Genomic DNA, 18,325 nt, shown 5'->3' on the forward strand with positions numbered 1-18,325 from the left:
AACTCTCACAACTTCAGTGAGGACATCATCCTTAAACATGTAGAACGCCACTCCCAGTATGCTCACAAGGAACGCTATCACCTCATGCAAATCCCCTAGTTCCAATCTCCTTTCTGGGTTTCGTTGCTTTGATGATTTATGGGTTTTCTGGGTAGTAATTGATGGCTTGCTGCAGATCTGGATGTGGCTCTGAGGTTTTGCGATGGACACGAATTTAAGCTAGAGAGGGCAACGATGATTCTGAAAGATGAATGGGTGGCTAAATCTGATGAGATGAAAAGGGCTTATCCCTCTCTAAATTTTATGGGGTTTTACCTCCTCCCATCTTCCTGAATTTCTGGTTTCTTGCATTATTTATGTGTTTTTTGTTTGTGCTGGATCTGTTTTTTCATGAAAGATGGAGAGAAATGTGTGTGTTTGAAAGTGGAAGATGAACTAGGGAGAAAATTGTTATTACTATTCTTGATAAATGTGTTGTTTTGTTAACGAACATGAATTGAAGATTCAATTTTTTTTTCTTGAATTGTTGTTCATTTGAATCTGTTTCAGGTTGTGTTACTTTGATAATGAATGATTTGTTTTCATTCAAGATTAATGATATGTTTTTTTTTTCTGAAACAAATTAATGATCTTTTTTTGTTACAATCTGTTAAAGATTTATTTTTTGAAATTTTGTTTTTAAACATTAGGGAGGAAATTGCACAAAGATGAAAGATCATAGAGTAAATTCGCTCGTTTTATTACACGTGGATGCAGCTCCGTTTGGTCAACATACGAAACCAAACAGATATGGACAGAAGGGCTTTGATCGCACGTTTTAGAAACGTCAGGGAGCATGACCGCATGTTTTAAACACGGGGGACGCAACTCGCACATTTCTGAAACATCGGGGACTCAAACTGGAATTAAGCCTTTTTAATATGCAAAATTAAATTAATGGAGAACGCAAGGTTTGCCCCAACGCAGTATAAGACATTGAAGATCTTGTTTCTCTCTCTTCTATTCAAACTAATCTCATTAGAGTAGAATGAGTGTGCAACCGTCGTTTTCCATACATGCAACATCCAATGGTATTGGCTTGAGAATTGCAAGAAGCGAAACTTATATAATTTAGAGCTATTTCTCCAGTACCCATTTAATATAGAATTCCATAAATTTTTGTCATATTGTGTCATATTATCTTTTGTAATATAATTTTATTGTTATAAAATGAATAAAGTACAAGTAAGAGAGTGAGAGACTCAGAGATGAGAAAAGAGAAACAAGAGCCATACAAATTGTGGAATGAGAGGTGCTCATTTTGACGCATCTCCTTTTTTTTTACAGGGGTGGATAAGGATGAAAGGCCAAGTTACATGGGCTTGGGCTTGGCCCATGATGGTCATCCAAATTATTCATAACACTCCCCCTTGGATGACCATCCCTTAAGAATGTGCCTCATTAAAAACTTTACTAGAAAAAGCCCAGTGGGATAAAAACCTAGTGAAGGAAAAAGAGTACATCATTCTATAGTTCGTCTTTGTACATTGCCTCATTAAAAACCTTACCATGAAAAATCCAATGGGAAAAAACACGGTTAATGAAAAAGAGTACAATGCATATTAATTGAGATCTTTCAGCCGATGAACTCCGATATTTTGCACAAGCTTTTCAAATGTTGTTGTTGGAAGAGCCTTCATAAAAATTATCACTTGAATGAATTTGTTGGATGTCTATGTCACAATTCTTTTGTAGATCATGAGTGAAGAAGAGTTTCGGTGATATGCGCTTTGTTTTATCTCCCTTGATGTATCCTTCTTTAGCCTTGTGTTGTCTGATGCACGAATCTCCGATGTAGAATTTTCTCATATTCAGATTTGGGTAATGAAACCGAAACTGGTTAAAAGCATGTTCCATTATGTCAATCAATGACCAATTTAGAACAAAACAACTATGCAATATCTTTTTACGCCTTTGGAGTATAGACTTCAAGTCCAAAGACTCTTATATTTTTACAAATAAATAGCTTATTTATATGTTGGCCAACCACACCCTTTAATATGAGTTCAATATTCTCGCACTTATAATATTGAGCGCTACTTATTTGTCGACAATTTTTCAAGTTCTTGGTTCCTTATTTCAACTTGTAAAGATATAATTGATTGAGATCTTTTTGTATCAATAATCACAGGTACATGAACCTCTTCAAAAGGTTTAAACAGTTTTCATAATCTCTACACTTTTCATGATAATTTTTCTCATAACAAGACTATCTTCCTTCTCTAAGACTTATCTTTGGAACCAAGCTTAGACATGTCTTAACCTAATAAAATTTTAATAGAGAATGACATTTGCAGCATAAAGGAATTTATAATTCCCTTTTAGGTTAGAGAATGCATTTTTTTCTTTTGAAATTTAGGTTCACATTATTGTGTGCGGTCCATATATGCATTCTGCACAAGTTTTCAGAGCTGCTTAATTTTTCTCTCCCCCTGATACCGAGAAATAATGATAAGTAAGATATGCAATATCTTCTAGCAATAGCTCAAATTCATAGCATAATCTCAGCTTTCTTTTTAATCTCACCTAAGTGTTGTCTGCTAGACAACAGAGAACACAAAGCTCACATGAAAGGTTCTTAGGTGAGACATAATAGGTTCCTGACAATGAACCAATTGCAATGGAGAGAATTATAATGACTCATTGACTTGATGCATATAGATGTTGCTACTAGCAACATCACATATTGATAGCAATTCCGCAAGTGCATAGATTGATCGAAGTAATATAAAAGATTGTCGAACCACAGGGATAGTTGTTCATCAACTGCTTCAAAGAGTTTCGTGTTCAGAATGTGAAAAAGAAAGCAATATAAGTTTGAGGGTTTGTTGTGTTTAACAACTTGTGATGAAGAGCAAGAATTGTAATTCAGTTAAAGAAATTCCGTGGGTAAAGTTTCACTTAGTCCAATTATGTTTCTTACAACCAAATCCTTATATGAACTTTAAAACTCATTCTATGGTGACGTAGCCTTTACCTTCACTTGTTAATACCTTAATCAAGTAAATCATTCAATTTCAATTGCTAAGCCTAATGCCTTAGTACCTAGTCAATTCAATTGAAGAATGAAGCTTGTATGTTCAGACCAACACAATAAGTTCCCACCCTTATACCTAAGTGGTAGCAAACAAATCAATCTAATCCCAAGTCCCTTAATCCTTACCAACTACCATTGTGCAAGAAGAAAGCCAAACACTTGCATGCATTCAAGAGAGTATTGAAACAGAGAAGAGATACATAAAAAGGAAACTTTATTCATATAAGAAACTCAGAAGTTCAAACCATAATAAGAATTAAGGTTCACTTCACCCAAAGTACAAAGATAACTAGTTAAGCATGGTTAGGGAATTCATAATATAAATTAAAAGAACAAAAACCTGAAACAAGAGTGCCAAGAAGCCTTCCACAAGCTCCAAGAACCTAAACCTCTAAGTTTTGTTCAAAAAAGTACAAGATGCCTAAAAGAAATAAAAAATTCCCTATTCATAGAGTTTCCAGCGGTAATCCACGCATGTGCGCGGCCTCCTCCACACACATGCGTGAGCAAAACGCTCAAAATCGCACAACTCGCAGCATCAGGTAAGGCCACGGCGCATGTGAGTGGATCAGGCGGCGCACATGCGTCGTCATCAGGTTTTTCCAACAGTACCTCCACGCATGTGCGTGGGACACATGACGCACATGCGTGGCTGATCTGGTTTTTCTTCAATTTCGTAACTCTCACTTCTCCTATCATCTTGGCTCATTACTTGACCTTCAACCATCATCATTAACCATAAAAAAATCTATCAAATCTGAAAAGAATCTCAAGAAACCATCAAAACAACAATGTAACTCATGAGAACATGTCATTTATCATGATAATTCACCATCCCTTCATTCAATTCAGCAAATAAAATCCTCAATGTGCAATCAACACTCGTGAATTCAAAAGACTTCAGCTCAAAATTGATCATAGGAATTACTCTCTAACTAAACTAATAAAAAGACCAAATAAATTGATTAAAAACACCTAAACTAATGCGGATGCAATTATGAATTAAAAAGATACTCAACTTGACTTAAAACTCAATAAAAGACTCAAAAAGGAAAAGAAAGAAACAAGAAAGACTTGACAAAGATAGAATAAACCTCGGGTCATCACATATCCAAAGAAAATGACATTTGTCCTCTTAATAATTGACTAGCTATATATAAGAAGCCTATAGCTAAATATCTTTGCTAGATCGTTTTAAATATGAACATGCGCAACTCGACATTCAAAATCATGTCACATACTAACTTGATCAAGGTTGGAAATTTCACTCTATCAAGATAAACACTGAATATGAGCTCATGTATCACATCAAATATATTCAGAAATCATAGGGAATTCCCCTTACTATGCCACAATTTTAATTTTTGGCTTTGAGAACAACATCTTGAAAATAGACTTTCGCATCATAAGACTCGGGATGGTCTAACCGGTCATATGCCAATCACAATCACTTGTTTCACATGAAGAACTTTGCTAATTAAAATACTGCTTCAATATTTCAAAGAATATTTTCTCGCATTTTGAATCCTTCAGGGATTTGCACATTTTTATCTTCATACTTTGATATCACTAATTGGGGAAATTGGAGAGCTCAAAATAGGAGTCTCTAAATCACACTTGAATTCTTAATATTCTTCCCCTCAAGTGTGAGTTACCACCACAGTGTCATGCGATTTCATAGCCTCTTATAGAGTCACCATACAATATCATATATCATTACATGTCCTTCAGGGACAATGAGTAATTCTTTAATAAAAAATTACAACTTTTTATCATGTTAAATGAAATATTTACTTTTGGAAATATTTCAATCATAATAATACATGCTAAATCATATCTCAACTCAAAAAATAAAGTTATAAATTAGTGTATCCATGCATAGTGCATCCTCTATCATAATAATACGTGTTACGAATAAGAGTGAGCAAATCAAGTATATAAAGGAGAAGAGGTAGTTCTTTATTTATTTATTTTTTCTATCTCACCCATGCATAGTGCTAGCCGCACCTTATTCTTTATAGAATGGCCTCATCATTCTCTGCCTTGCAACCGTTATTCCACCATCAAATACAAATAAAGGTGGAGTTAAGAGGCATCAAAACTAAACAAGAGGAAGGGCAACGTAAATCTCCTCTTAATGATATTAAAATCATTTTAAAACCCTTTGAAAGTTTCAACTATTTCAATCCAAACGGTGAGATAAAAAATTAAGACTTATTATTCTGAAATTAAATGATTTGGAATGTCATTAATTCCAATATATAATACATGTATCAGACTTTACACTCTCTGCAGCATAAAATGCTGATTATCAGTTTTCTCCATTAACACATGTATCAGAATGTTGAGATTTGTAATTTCATGGTCTCTTGAGGATGTACTCAACGATGATCTGTATTTTCATGTGAAATAACTGAAATTGATTTTTCTGAAGGTTACTATCCTCCATATGATTTGTGAGTAAATCATACTATGTTCTTTTGGACTCATAGTTTATAAATTTTTAGGATTCATATTCATATGTTAAGAGTCAACTACGGTACTTCTGGACACGTAGACTATGAATCTTCAGGATTCATATGAGCATGTTGCACTACATTCTTCTGGATCTGTGGCTTATGCATCATTGGATATTATGATATTACAACAAGAGAAAAAAAAAACGAACAGTATTAAGAGTAGTAGAATAGTAGATGAAAGAAATCTTGATGTGATTACAATCATGACCCTTTCTTACTTTAAAAGAGAGAACTATCGTGCTGATAATGTGTTATAAAATGAATACAGTACAAGTAAGAGAGTGAGAGACTCAGAGATGAGAAGAGAGAAACAAGAGTCAGACAAATTGTGGAATGAGAGGTGATAGGCTTGGACTTGGCTCATAATGGTCATCCAAATTATTCATAACATTTATAATTTAGTGATGAGGATTTAGGGGGAACGTGAACATAGAAAGACAAAAACCAAAGAAGATACAACTAAAGAATATTGAAGAGCCCAATTTGCATCATAAAGAAGAAACCTTGGACACAGTTTAAGTTGACTCTTTTATTGGGCTTCTTAGATTATATTAAGTATAAAATTTTTCTGTTTTTAATTGAAACTGTATCTGATAACCTTCCACTCATCATCCTCATATGAGAAAGAAGATTTGGATGGATGATCACTCCGACTCTGTTCGACATTAAGATACGACAATCATTTGAAAGGTGTGATTTTCTAAGAATAGAACAACAAGGCAATCATAACAGGGTTACAAGATTGCTAAGCTAGCCTTTGTGCATCGAGGAGGAGACATATATCAAGCTGGGTAATTGGCTCGAGGATTGTGAAGAGGCATTGAGGATAGGAAGTCTTTATGGTTAATTTAGTGGACTTGGTACTTTAGGGTTTGAACTTGGAGTCACAAAACTAAACACAACGCTAAAAAAACCCTCCAGACCAGATCAGTTGAAAGCTGATTGGGTAAAACAAGCCATTGAAAACAACAAAACCTGGTTTTAGACCCTGACAAATGCACAATAGGTTATCATCAGGGTGATAAAATTAAGCATAAAGCTTATGGCAGCATTTATAGATACACAAGTAGGACTCAATTTCATGGCCCAACTTGGCACTGGAAGCTAAATTCCCTGAGCCAACTTGATGTTGAAACTGATTTCCGATCATCTTATCCCCTGGCATAATCAATAACTTCACAGCAATGGCTTTTATGTAAACAAGCAAGGAACTGTATTTTTTTTCTAGGACAGAAAGATATCAACTTTGTATCATTCAAATCCACTCGTCAAAACATTACATCGTTGATAAATAAACAAGATTAGAATCTATGAGCACCTAAGAAACAGGCCTTACAAAGGGTAAAAGGTTTCGCGATTTCATTAAAATGAAAAATGCAACATCAAACATTAAATACCCAAGAGCACAGGCATGGAATGCTGAAATTTCAAATGAACACCCGACAGTGTTCACTTGGGACCTCCAAATTTACTCATCATTTTAGCAATTACAGGAGCCACCTTAGGATTTCCCTGATGCTTAGCTAAATTCGCGGGGTTCTTCATAACTGCACCAAACCAAAAAAGGAGAACGGAAAGAGTGGGATTAATAATCAACATAATTGAATATCTTCTTTGGAAAATGATGGGACAAAAAGGAAAAAAAAAGTGCATGTTTCATAAATTTACTAATGTCCAGTCTTATAAATCTACCAAGAAACCTTTTCAGCATACAAAAATCTTAAGTTTTTCAAATTTACAAATATGCAGTTTGACATATGTTGTGGCAAATCTAAGAACAGATTCTATTATCGATCCTCATAATCTCTATGAAAAGCAGCATCCCATGTGACGTATGTGAAGAGGGTCAAGCTACACAAATTACTTGGAGAAACAATGTAATCCAGGTCATCAAAGATCATATGCTGTTTTATGCCCAGCCAGCCAGGGTAAACTAGGGAACATGAAAAAGACCCATCTATTCAAAGACCAAGATTTTAGCAGTTTTCTACTTTCTTGTGAATCTAAGTGTAAACGCTAAAATGGACTAATATATATGAATCTAAGTGTAAAGGCCAATCAATCTTTCAAATCCTTATCACCTCCGCTCTTTCCAATAAATGGAAACTCCCCACCCAATTCTATGCAACAGTACTTAACGAGGCCAAAAAATTAAACAGCAAAGTCATTGAACATGCATTACAGTTTCAATTGAGTCAGCACTCAGCACCTTATGAAGATTCATGCATCGAAATATGTCAAATGGGTTCTTGAATTAAAAAATATAAATTAGATAAAAAAAAATGGAACAAGATATCAGAATGATAAATACCATCTTGAAGAGCTGCCATGATCTCTGGATCACTAAATGCTGCCATCAGATCAGGGTCCTGAGAAAGGTGTCAAGGAATATTTGATATCAAGACTAGAGTAAACATGTGTGTGAGAGAGGAGAGGGACAGTGAACATTCACTCAGCACCAAGTCTAGATTTACTTACATTCAAGATTTTGCTAAAATCAACATTTCCAGGCACCCCTCCCGGCATGCCGCCACCAGGGAACCCACCCGGCATGCCGCCACCAGGGAACCCACCCGGCATGCCACCACCAGGGAACCCACCCGGCATGCCACCACCAGGGAAACCACCTGGCATGCCGCCACCAGGGAACCCACCTGGCATACCACCACCAGGGAACCCACCTGGCATACCACCACCAGGGAACCCACCTGGCATACCAGGAAACTCACCAGGCATACCACCAGGATTTCTACTGGAAGATGACTGCTCCTGCTTCTTAGCCTTCTCATATGCAGCCTGGGAAAATACAGATAGTGAGTTAGCAAAAACTACAACCATGCTCATGCATATTGCATATTGTGGGATGCTTTCCTTTCTAGCAATATCTATATAAAAATTCAATTGAAAACCTGAGCTTCAGCACGGCGACGCTGTCTCTCACGCTCAGTTCTTTTCTCCTCTCTTTCCTTATGCAGTCTTTCATACTTCCGACGGTGTTCCTCAATCTTGTGAGCATTGGGTTCCACCTAGATAACCCAGCATTTATGGTGAGATGCCAAATGAATCTAACCATTTAACACACATTATTTCCATTGGCTAATTTACTTTTGGTAAAATAGATATGTCAATCAATCATAAATGACCTGATACATTTCAAGGTATTCAAATCAAGCTAAACTTCTTTTACAAGGATAACATCACATGCTGGGAATAAACAGCAAAATGGACATTCAGTATTGTGATATTGTCTAGAATTAGAGTGCTAACTCAATTACTAGCTGTCTAGCTTGACAAAGCAGTATATATAGCATTCCTAAAAATGCTAGATTTCACTGTAAGGAAGATTTTAAGAAAACTGATATTCAAGGAAGAACCAATAAGAACACTAGCTAAGGAGCACATGCACTCACATACAACCTTTTGGTGATTGCTAACAATAAAACTAGGATTGGGTGACCAAACATATAATTTTTCCTAGCCTTAGCCTTCGCCTTCGCTATTGAAAATCTATCTCTTTCAACAATGATTTATATGAATACGTGCATCAATGAGCTAATTTTATCACCAGGACCCTATATCTTTATTGAAGATGAGCTTGTTTTCACAAAATATTTTCACTACTCCTACACAAACTTTGCTCATTTGCTCATTTCTCAATAAACCATATACTAACCAACTTGTTTCCCTTGAATGTACTACCCATTATCTTTTTTATTATTATGCATCTTTTCCATTTCAGGCTACTAAAGCGTTTCATAATCTTTTCCCTTATTTTGCATTAATTGGTTGGCATCCGTGAGACCGTGACCAAGCATACCATGTTAGCATCTAATTTTGTACCAACATTGTATATGGAGACATTTTCTTTCTTCGTATAGATGTCAAGGCAATTTCCATATTCAGGGTTCTCAGTACAGATTCAAACTAGTTTAATTAACTTGCATTAAACCCAGTGTTGTCAAATCGCGATCGCGGAAAATCGCGGCGAGGCAAAAATCCGCTATTTCGTTTAGCGGATCGCGTCGCGGGCAAATAGCGGTTACCGCATAGCAGTTAAAATAAGTACAATATTATACAAAAAACAGTTAAAAACAACATAATTTTAACTCAGTCTCAAAACAACATAATTCAAGGCTGTCCAAGAGCTCAAAACAGATAACAAAAGTACTTAAAACAACATAATGTTAATGCAAGTCTCAAAAGAGCACAATTTAAAGAGATAAGAATACGTAAGAGATAAGTTAAGAGAAAAGGAAGAAGAAACAATGGAAAACAGAGCATGAGTTTTGAACAGAGAAGAAAACTGTGAAACAATATATTATAAGTTTAGTAAAGGAAGAAGAAACAATGGAAAACAGATCATGAGTTTTGAACAAAAATAAAAGAAAAAGAGAAGAGAAGATGACTGTTAAAGGAAGAAGAAACATTGAAAAACAGAGAAGAAAACTGTGAAACAGGTAAAGGAAGAAGAAACATTGAAGAACAGAGTATAGGTTTTCAACAAAAAACAGAGGAATGAGAGGATGCGGAAAAGAGTATGATCTACTCAGCAGAAAGCAGAAACTCTAAGAAGGTTTGCTTGCAAGTTGCAACCGTGCTGTAGAGTGTAGTCTCTGAGAAGTGAGAACCAGAGAGAATTTGAAAGAGAGGAGAGGAGAGTTGAAGCGTTAATATAGAGAATAGTTATTAGGGAATTAGGGTTTTTTTTTTTGAAAATGGGAATTAGGGTAATTAATGGGAATTAGCGTTAATAGGAGGTGGCCCATTATATGCTGTTTTTAAAACCCTAAAAACTAGCCAGAAAAACGTTTGAATTCCATGAAATCCGTTATTTCCGTTTCTGGCATAACGCCGCTATGGCGTTCGCGGCCGCGATCGCGATTATCGCGGTGGCCGCTATGTAGGCATAACGATTGCGGTGAAGCAAATTCCCGCTACGCTATAGCGGGTAGCGGCCGCTATCGCCGCTATTTAACAACACTGATTAAACCTAGCATATCATTTTTCAATTTTTAATGATGCACACAACCACATCAACTCTAGTTTTGAGAGGTGAGATATTTGTGAACGCATAAAAGTGGGCTTTGGTCAATGGTCAAACAATAATTTAACTGTTCTAAACTTTTAATCTATCATCACAGTATAGTTTTGCAAATATCTCCTTCAAATGATGCCAAGGGGAAGAAAGCAAACCTTCTTAAGCACAGCACTTATTTCCTCATCATAGTCTAACTTAGAAGCCACATGAAGATCCTTTGCAGCCTCTTCCCACTGACCAAGCAGTGCTCGTGCCATGCCACGTGTCTTGTATCCTTTAGCAGAATCTGGATTGATCTGGAAAAAACAATACAATGTAAACATCGTTGCACCCAGGCAAGAGGGCCGGCACACATTTAAAAAGTAGTGTCACTGGCAAATTTAAAAACATGGGTTGTGCGTTAATCCATCAAAGAACAGGTAAACCCCATTAAATTAGTGCATGCATGTAATCCTTCACCATTTAGTTGTCATACTCAGTGTTGTTAATTGCGGATCGCGGATTATAGCGGTAAGCCAAAAATTCGCTATTTCCAGCCTCTTAAAGCGGAAAATAGCGGAGTAGCGGTAAGCCAAAAAAGCACTACGCTATAGCGCCGCTATAACCGCTATTTAACAACACTGACTCATACTCAGAAGTAGAGGCAGAACTGAAAATTGAGAAATATGCAACACCAATGTTATCAATTAGCGGACATCGCAGCACTAATGCGCTATAGCATAGCACTTTGAGGGCTCACCGCCATCCGTTGTTTGCCTCTATTTTCCACTCTAAGGGCTTGACATGGAAGTTTTTAGCTTTCCGCTATTTTCCGCAATCCACAATTAACAACACTGTGCAACACCAGAAGTTTTTTATATGCCACAGCTCCCCCCACATCCGACCTAATTCTTTCCCTACTCAAAAAAAGCATATTTAAATGTACATTCCGATAAACATGTACTTCAGAGTGCAAAAACTCCTCTTAATTTAAGTTGTCTCTTGAGTGAACAAGTAAGCATTTACCATCTTGCCCTGGGATCATAACTTCCTAAGTAATTTTAAAGTGGGTATGCCTTGCTCATTTTCAGAGACTAGCTTACTTCAAACAAAGCTTTTTTCCTTATGGAGAAGCATAATGCAACAAAAACATTTAACAGTACATCACAAACATAATTCATAGACCCACTTTAAGTCAAGCAAGGATATATAATCCAGTTTATAACTCAAACCAACAGAGATGAGAGAGTGTAACCTCCAAAGCAGCATTTGCATCACGGATTGCAGCGTTCGGTTTCTTCATTTTGATGTAAACACTAGCTGCAAATAATTTGAACAATATAATAAAAAAACGAGCCTTTACTCTTCTGGGTGATAAGAAACAAATAACTAGATATTGAATAACACAAAATTTGAACAATCAGATAAAGTCAAAGTCATACCTCTGTTCCCATACATAATGGCAGAGGTAGGGTTGAGAGAAATCGCATCTGTCAAGCTCTCAATCGCCTCCTCCAAGTTACCTTCAGAAATCGCTTCCATAGCTTTAGCTTTAGCCAACTGCGAAGCCTCGCGACTCTCTTCAGTAACCTCAACAGAGGGGTCTCCCATCTGAAAATTCATTCACCATGAGGAAAAAAAACAACCCAATGCAACAAAAATCAACAAATTTTCGTACAAAATAAAAGTAACCTTCTGTGGTGGATCATCATCAGGCTCAACGATTTCCCCTTCAAGCTCGATATCAGATTCAACTATCTCATCATCTTCCTCTGGTTCTTCCACCTTCACTTGCTCCTCATGAAGATCTTCTATATCATCATCGCTCTCCTCGTGCTTCTACCGCACCATTCACAAACATTCAATACACAAAAAACAAAAGTGAAATTCAAAAGGAAAAGACAAGGGTTTATGGGGGATTAGGGTACCGAATCGGAGTAAGCGGAAGAGGGAAGCTTGGCGCCGAGGCTTTCGAGGTAGTCACGGAAGAAGGAGAGTGAAGGATCGGCGAGGGTGGAAGGGTTGGACTGACACTGTTCGATGAAATGCTTCAGTTCTTTGAGCTTTGTTGCGTCCATGTTTTGGTCTGTGAAAGCGCAACAAAGCGCTGGTGTTGTTTTGGGCTTTTATATGAGACTGGGTCTAGACTTTTCTTGACGAAATCAGCTTCTAGTAGCTTCTGTCTCAAATGTGTGCTAATCTTACTAGTTAGGGTTTACTACGTACTGATATCTCGTCACTTGTTCGGGGAGCGGTTGTATGTTTCTCTTAATGAATATTTTTTTCGACATCGAACTTGTGTTATTATCTTTATAGGTGTTTAGCTTATTTACATGTTAGGGTTTTTGGATAAACGTTTTTTAATACTAAAATTTATTTTTTTCACCGTGAAACTATAACTGTTTTAAATATATTATAATTAACATTATTGGTCAAATATTTACTATTCACCTGATGAGAATCTATCAATAATCACTTTATTTTGGAAGAAAAGTTGTTATGGTCGGACTAAATATTCGCTCGGTGTACTATTGTCTTAGTCAGCCCAAAAGACTCACAACCAGGTGAATATTGTGTTGGTCGGCAATGACGATCAAGATAAAATCTTAACTAGTCCAATCAACTAGTGAAACAAGGTTGAACTGTTAGAGTTAATGATTCAAGACTACAAAGTAAAACATCATCTTGATGGCTAGTTACAATGATTAGACAGATGTTAAAAACCTTCATAGTCGCTCATATCAAACTATATTAATGCATGTTTGATCATTTGATAACTTAACCGTTATTTAGTTGTTCACATTTTGTTATTCTAGACTTTGTGACATTCTCTCCGATCTTGAGCTGATTTGAATATTAGAGTACATTTTATAGGTACATCCCTCATCGGGGATTCACACTGCCTATTCACATTCTCTGCCTCATTCACCACTTGATCAAATGAAAATTCCTTGTAGCCAAGGTGTAATTATGTAAAATAGCATCTAAGCAGCCAACGAGAAAATAGTAACACAACCATTGTAATAGAAAAAAAGAGTAACACAACCATCAATAAAATGACACCAATAGAATAATAAATAAAAAAATATATAAACGTGCTCAAATAGCTATAAAATTTAAAAGGTCTAATGAAAGAACATACATCGACACATTAGAAGAGCAGAACAAACAAGACAAAATATTAAAGGCAAAAAGAGAAGTGTGAAAGAGAGTGAAACAAGATGCCAACGATAATTGCACAATAAATATATGATAATGCTTGTATGTAGTTGAGGTCAATAAATTTATATCTATACTTCTCGCCTATAAATGTCATTACTTTAAATTTAACATCTCATATCATTTCACTTATACGGAAGTTGAAGCAACATATGTTTTTATCTCATTCATATCAGAGAATGGAATGAGTATAAACTCTTACAGTAAATAAATGTTATAACCTAATTATATTAAATAAGCTTATGAGGAAAATTAATTCTACAACATCAAAAAAATAATAAAATAAATTGAATAAGATGAGTGCAAGTAATATGGATTCAGAAAACATGCACATAAAATCCATGTAACTTGAATGCGTGACAAGTATCACTCTTACACACATAATGCAATTATACGCTACACAAAGCCTTATATTTCCTCAAGTATTTCAGACAATACGGTTAAAATATGAGAAGTGTCTAGTGGGAAAAGATAACATTAATTTCCTTTTAACTCAAAATTTAGATCTTATTTATTTGCCCTCACATGATTATGTTAGCTTAAAGTACTTTTTAAAAAACTGAACAACTTTGGTGATGAAAAACCGTGTTAGAGAAGGTCTGAATTGCTTATATGAATAAGAAACGTGAAACCAAACATATTATTTTGTATGTCAAAAATTCAGAAAAAAAAATACTAGAAGTGATTTATATTATTATATAAAATAGAATATTTTTTTTCTGTTAAATACCAGTATACCACATGTAACTTATTTCTTAATTTTTTTCTCGCTAATTAAAATAGGCCACACAGTCTGTCAATATAGTCAAACTCTTCCTAAAGCTTAACATCAAATTGAATTCTTTGTCAAACAACCACTTAATCCCAAAAGCTTAAGCTGTTGGGTAAGGGTCACTTTAATGGTTTTATATTATATTCTAACACGCCCCCTCACGCAAGAGCCCTTTGGGCTTGAAGCGTGGATAAATGCACAGGCCCACCTACCATGTGCTTAATTAAATTCCACTTTTTAATTAGAAAGTGAGGGGAGCAAGGATCGAACTATAGACCTCTCGGTCATAGAGGCTCTGATACCATGTCAAAAGGCATCACAGTAACATTATTAGAGGACACAAATGGCAACCTAACATGTTTGCCAAACACACAAGACTCACAAACTGCGCTAGAATTAAAATGCTCATAACTAATGAACTTATTACTACGAAGAGATTGTAAAGCAGAAGAACTGGGATGGCCAAGACGACTGTGCCAGAGACTCTGAGCTAGACCAGCAAATGGAAAGGACGGAGTGACTGGGTATAGGTCGCCAAAGCTGTTACATCTCATGAGTGGAATCCCCGTCTGAAAATCATTAACCGAGAAGCCAAATGGGTCAAAACAAACAGAAACATTGTTATCAGTAGTAAGTTGTCGCACAGAAATCAAGTTTTTAACAATTTGTGGTGTGTGCAAGACATGGGAAAGAGTTAAAGGCTTTTGTTTTTGGGAGGTGGGTAGGGTGGTGTGTCCAGAACCCTGAATTGGAATACCCTGTCCGCTACCAACATACAGTTTCTGATTAAGATGACTCAAACTAGAATAAGACGTGAGATTACCTTGTGAAGCCGCTACATGAGATGATGCGCCAGTGTCCATGTACCAAGTGCTGTCTGGAGGAGCAAGCGTCATAGTGTGCATGGCAGTGGCAATGTCAGTGGGCACGGGGGAGGCCGAAGCAGCATAAGCCTGAGGACGCGGTCCCAGAATGCCTGGTTGCCGTGGGGGAGCAGAGGGACGAGTCCACTGAGAGGTTGGGTATGGGCACGGAGGCACAACCCATGGAGGTGGGGCCCATCCCCAATGCTGGTACGGGAAGTACTGTGGCGGAGGAGGCATCGGAGGAGAGGAGCCCTGAGAGGTGCCACTGCGGGATCCACCACCGTTGCCGCGATTCCCACCACGACCCTTAGAATTGTGGGAACGAGAACGGTTGGAGGACCGACGATCAGAGCTCTGGGAGGAGACATCAGAGGCACGCGACTGAGTAGCAACATAGGCAATAGGAGGCTCAACGGGCTTCATCTTAGCCAAACCTGCTTCCTCTAGGGTAAGCATGGAGCGAGCCTGATGAAAAGTGGGGAGCGGATTGCTCTGGCGGATCAATGTAGCAACGCCCTTGTAGGCATCAGTAAGACCAGAAATAAGCTGCAAGACAAGACGATGATTGTTCACAGGAGCACCCACATCCCGGAGCTGGTCAGAAAGCGTCTTCAGACGCTGACAATAAGTGGTGACATTCGGAAAAGTCTCCATACGGACACCGGAGAATTCCTGCTCCAAAGCAACTGCACGCGCATTCTGATTGTCGTGGAAGATATCAGCCAAACGCTCCCAAGCGGCCAAAGCTGTGGAATTGGGTTCCATGACTGTGGACAACAAGTCGAGGGAAATGGTGGAATAGATCCACTGGAGAACGATGGAATCCAAAGTAGCCCACTGATCATAGGTGGGGTCAGTGACGGCCGGGGGTGGTTTGGCTGTGGAAGGAACAATATGATGCAAAACCCGATGGGAACGGGCATGAATGCGAAAAAGTTCCGCCCACGTGCCATAGCGATCAGTCTCCATATCAAGTACAAGAGGAATATGATTCCTAATGTTAGAAACAACAAGAGCAGGATGAAAATCCGGCTTTGCAGGAGTCGGAGTAGGTGAGGCAAGATCGGCGGTGGGAGGAGGAGTCGCATTGCTACCGTCATCGGAGGTGGAAGACATGCTACTGTTTGTTTGTTTGTTTTTTTTTTTTTTTTTTTTTTTTTTTTGAACTGGGGCTGCCTGTCGGTTGAACCGGGTCTGGGCGGTTCAACCGTGTTGGTCGAACCGGGTGGAAGATAGCTGGGCGAACCGGTGTGGAGGTGACCCACTAACTTGCGGGTCGGGTTGCTGTGTTTGGCTGCTACACAGCAAGATGAAGGACAGGTCCAAGCGTGGAGAAGGCGCGGCTTGGAGGCGGTGGCCGGCGGGGAGCGGCGGCGCGGGCGGCACCTGGTTGAGCGGCGGTGGTGCGTGGGGCGTGGGTTGTGCACGCGGGTCCGGGGAAGATCCGAGAAGGGGGATCGCGCGGGAGAGCAAGGCACGCAAAGGAGGAGGCGTGCGGCGGCGCTGTGGAGCGCGGCGGTGCTGGGGCCGGCGGCGGCGAGAGGTAGAGGGGCGGCGGCCGGATTGAACAAGAAGGAAGCGGCGGCTGCACAGCAAGGAAAAGGCAGCAGCGACTGTAGAGGGAAACAGAAGGAGAATAAGGAAAAAGAAATTAGGTCAGAAATATGTTCTAAAACTCCTTCACTAACACATCATCATTTGTCAAGCCCTACACGATTCATTTTCTCATTCTCTAATCTAACTCTCACCCTATCATGTCGCCTATACATGTTGTTCTATGCATCCATTTATGTTATATACTTTCATACCGCACCACACCCTAAATGTAGACTCCAACGCTTATGTAATATGGGAACTCATTGCTGGAAACAATCCTTATGATTTTGATATCTGGTAGGAATAGTCAGAATCAAAGTCCAGGTTGATTGTGGCATATTCTCCAAATATCTATTAGTAATACTTCAATTGACTGGGTTCTTGAATTTCCTATAATGAAGACAACAATTTTATTATTTCATCATTTTTTATTTTAGGTAGTCAATGCTTTGAATATATTAGATTTATAATTTTTTTTGAGTGACTTGGAGTTTAGAAGTTGTTGAATTCATGTTTTATAGTGAGTTCGTAGATTATATCTAGTTAATTTTATGGATTTTAGTTCAATTTATAGCCAAATCCAAGTTTTCTAAAAATCATGAGTGAAAAATTAATTAATGTCAATTTAATGAACAAATTTTTTTTACGCTTAATTTGTAACAACAATTGAAGGATTTAGAAAAATATTATATGGTTATTTCTTCTATTATATTATATATTGCTTTTATCTTATTACACTCCATATATAAGGTCAAAAAACAATGACGTAAAAAGCATAAACACTATGCCTTCTTACAGTCATAAAGTTTTAGACACGTTTCTGACATCGACACTCACATAACACGTGTCATATACTTCTCTTCACGTGTCCAATTAAAAATTTACTTTTAATCCGCATGAACCCTTAGTCGACATGGCTTAGACACTTCTTGACACTTGAAGCACATTTTTTTGGTACAATGCTTGAAAGGAAAAGAAAACTAAGGTCTCACAGAGAAGACTCCCATAGCATCAACCAACAACAAAAAAACTCATCCTTTCCAGAGGGTGATCTAAAGCCACGAGCTCTTATCTTGCTAAGCACCAAACTTTGCGAGGAAATCCGCACACGCATTCCCCTCCCTCAGAGTATGATGCAACTCCACAGTCCAATCACGACCCAACAAATCATTGATATCCCAAACAAGGGAAGCATACAAATGAGACGATGAGGGAACCGAATTCACAAGAGTAACCGCATCCAGAGAATCTGACTGGCAC

The 18,325-nt window shown here is 37.8% G+C and overlaps 1 protein-coding gene across 2 annotated transcripts; it reads right to left on the reverse strand.

The window, feature by feature from the left end:
- Positions 1 to 6,784: 6,784 nt before the first annotated feature.
- Positions 6,785 to 12,732, reverse strand: LOC130711293 (FAM10 family protein At4g22670). Of its 2 annotated transcripts, none has more exons than XM_057560846.1 (9): positions 12,541 to 12,732; positions 12,305 to 12,448; positions 12,055 to 12,223; positions 11,868 to 11,932; positions 10,789 to 10,929; positions 8,505 to 8,621; positions 8,074 to 8,391; positions 7,907 to 7,964; positions 6,785 to 7,142 (listed from the first exon to the last, which is right to left on the reverse strand). In XM_057560846.1, the coding sequence occupies exons 1-9, from the start codon at positions 12,688 to 12,690 to the stop codon at positions 7,045 to 7,047; spliced, it is 1,260 nt and encodes a 419-aa protein (XP_057416829.1). In that variant the 5' UTR covers positions 12,691 to 12,732; the 3' UTR covers positions 6,785 to 7,044. The 2 variants fall into 2 exon arrangements, with proteins under 2 accessions (XP_057416829.1, XP_057416828.1); XM_057560845.1 differs by having other exon boundaries at positions 12,305 to 12,451.
- Between the last annotated feature and the right edge of the window lie 5,593 nt (positions 12,733 to 18,325).

This window comes from Lotus japonicus, chromosome 4 (assembly GCF_012489685.1).
Source record: "Lotus japonicus ecotype B-129 chromosome 4, LjGifu_v1.2".
Classification (NCBI taxonomy): Eukaryota; Viridiplantae; Streptophyta; class Magnoliopsida; order Fabales; family Fabaceae; genus Lotus; species Lotus japonicus.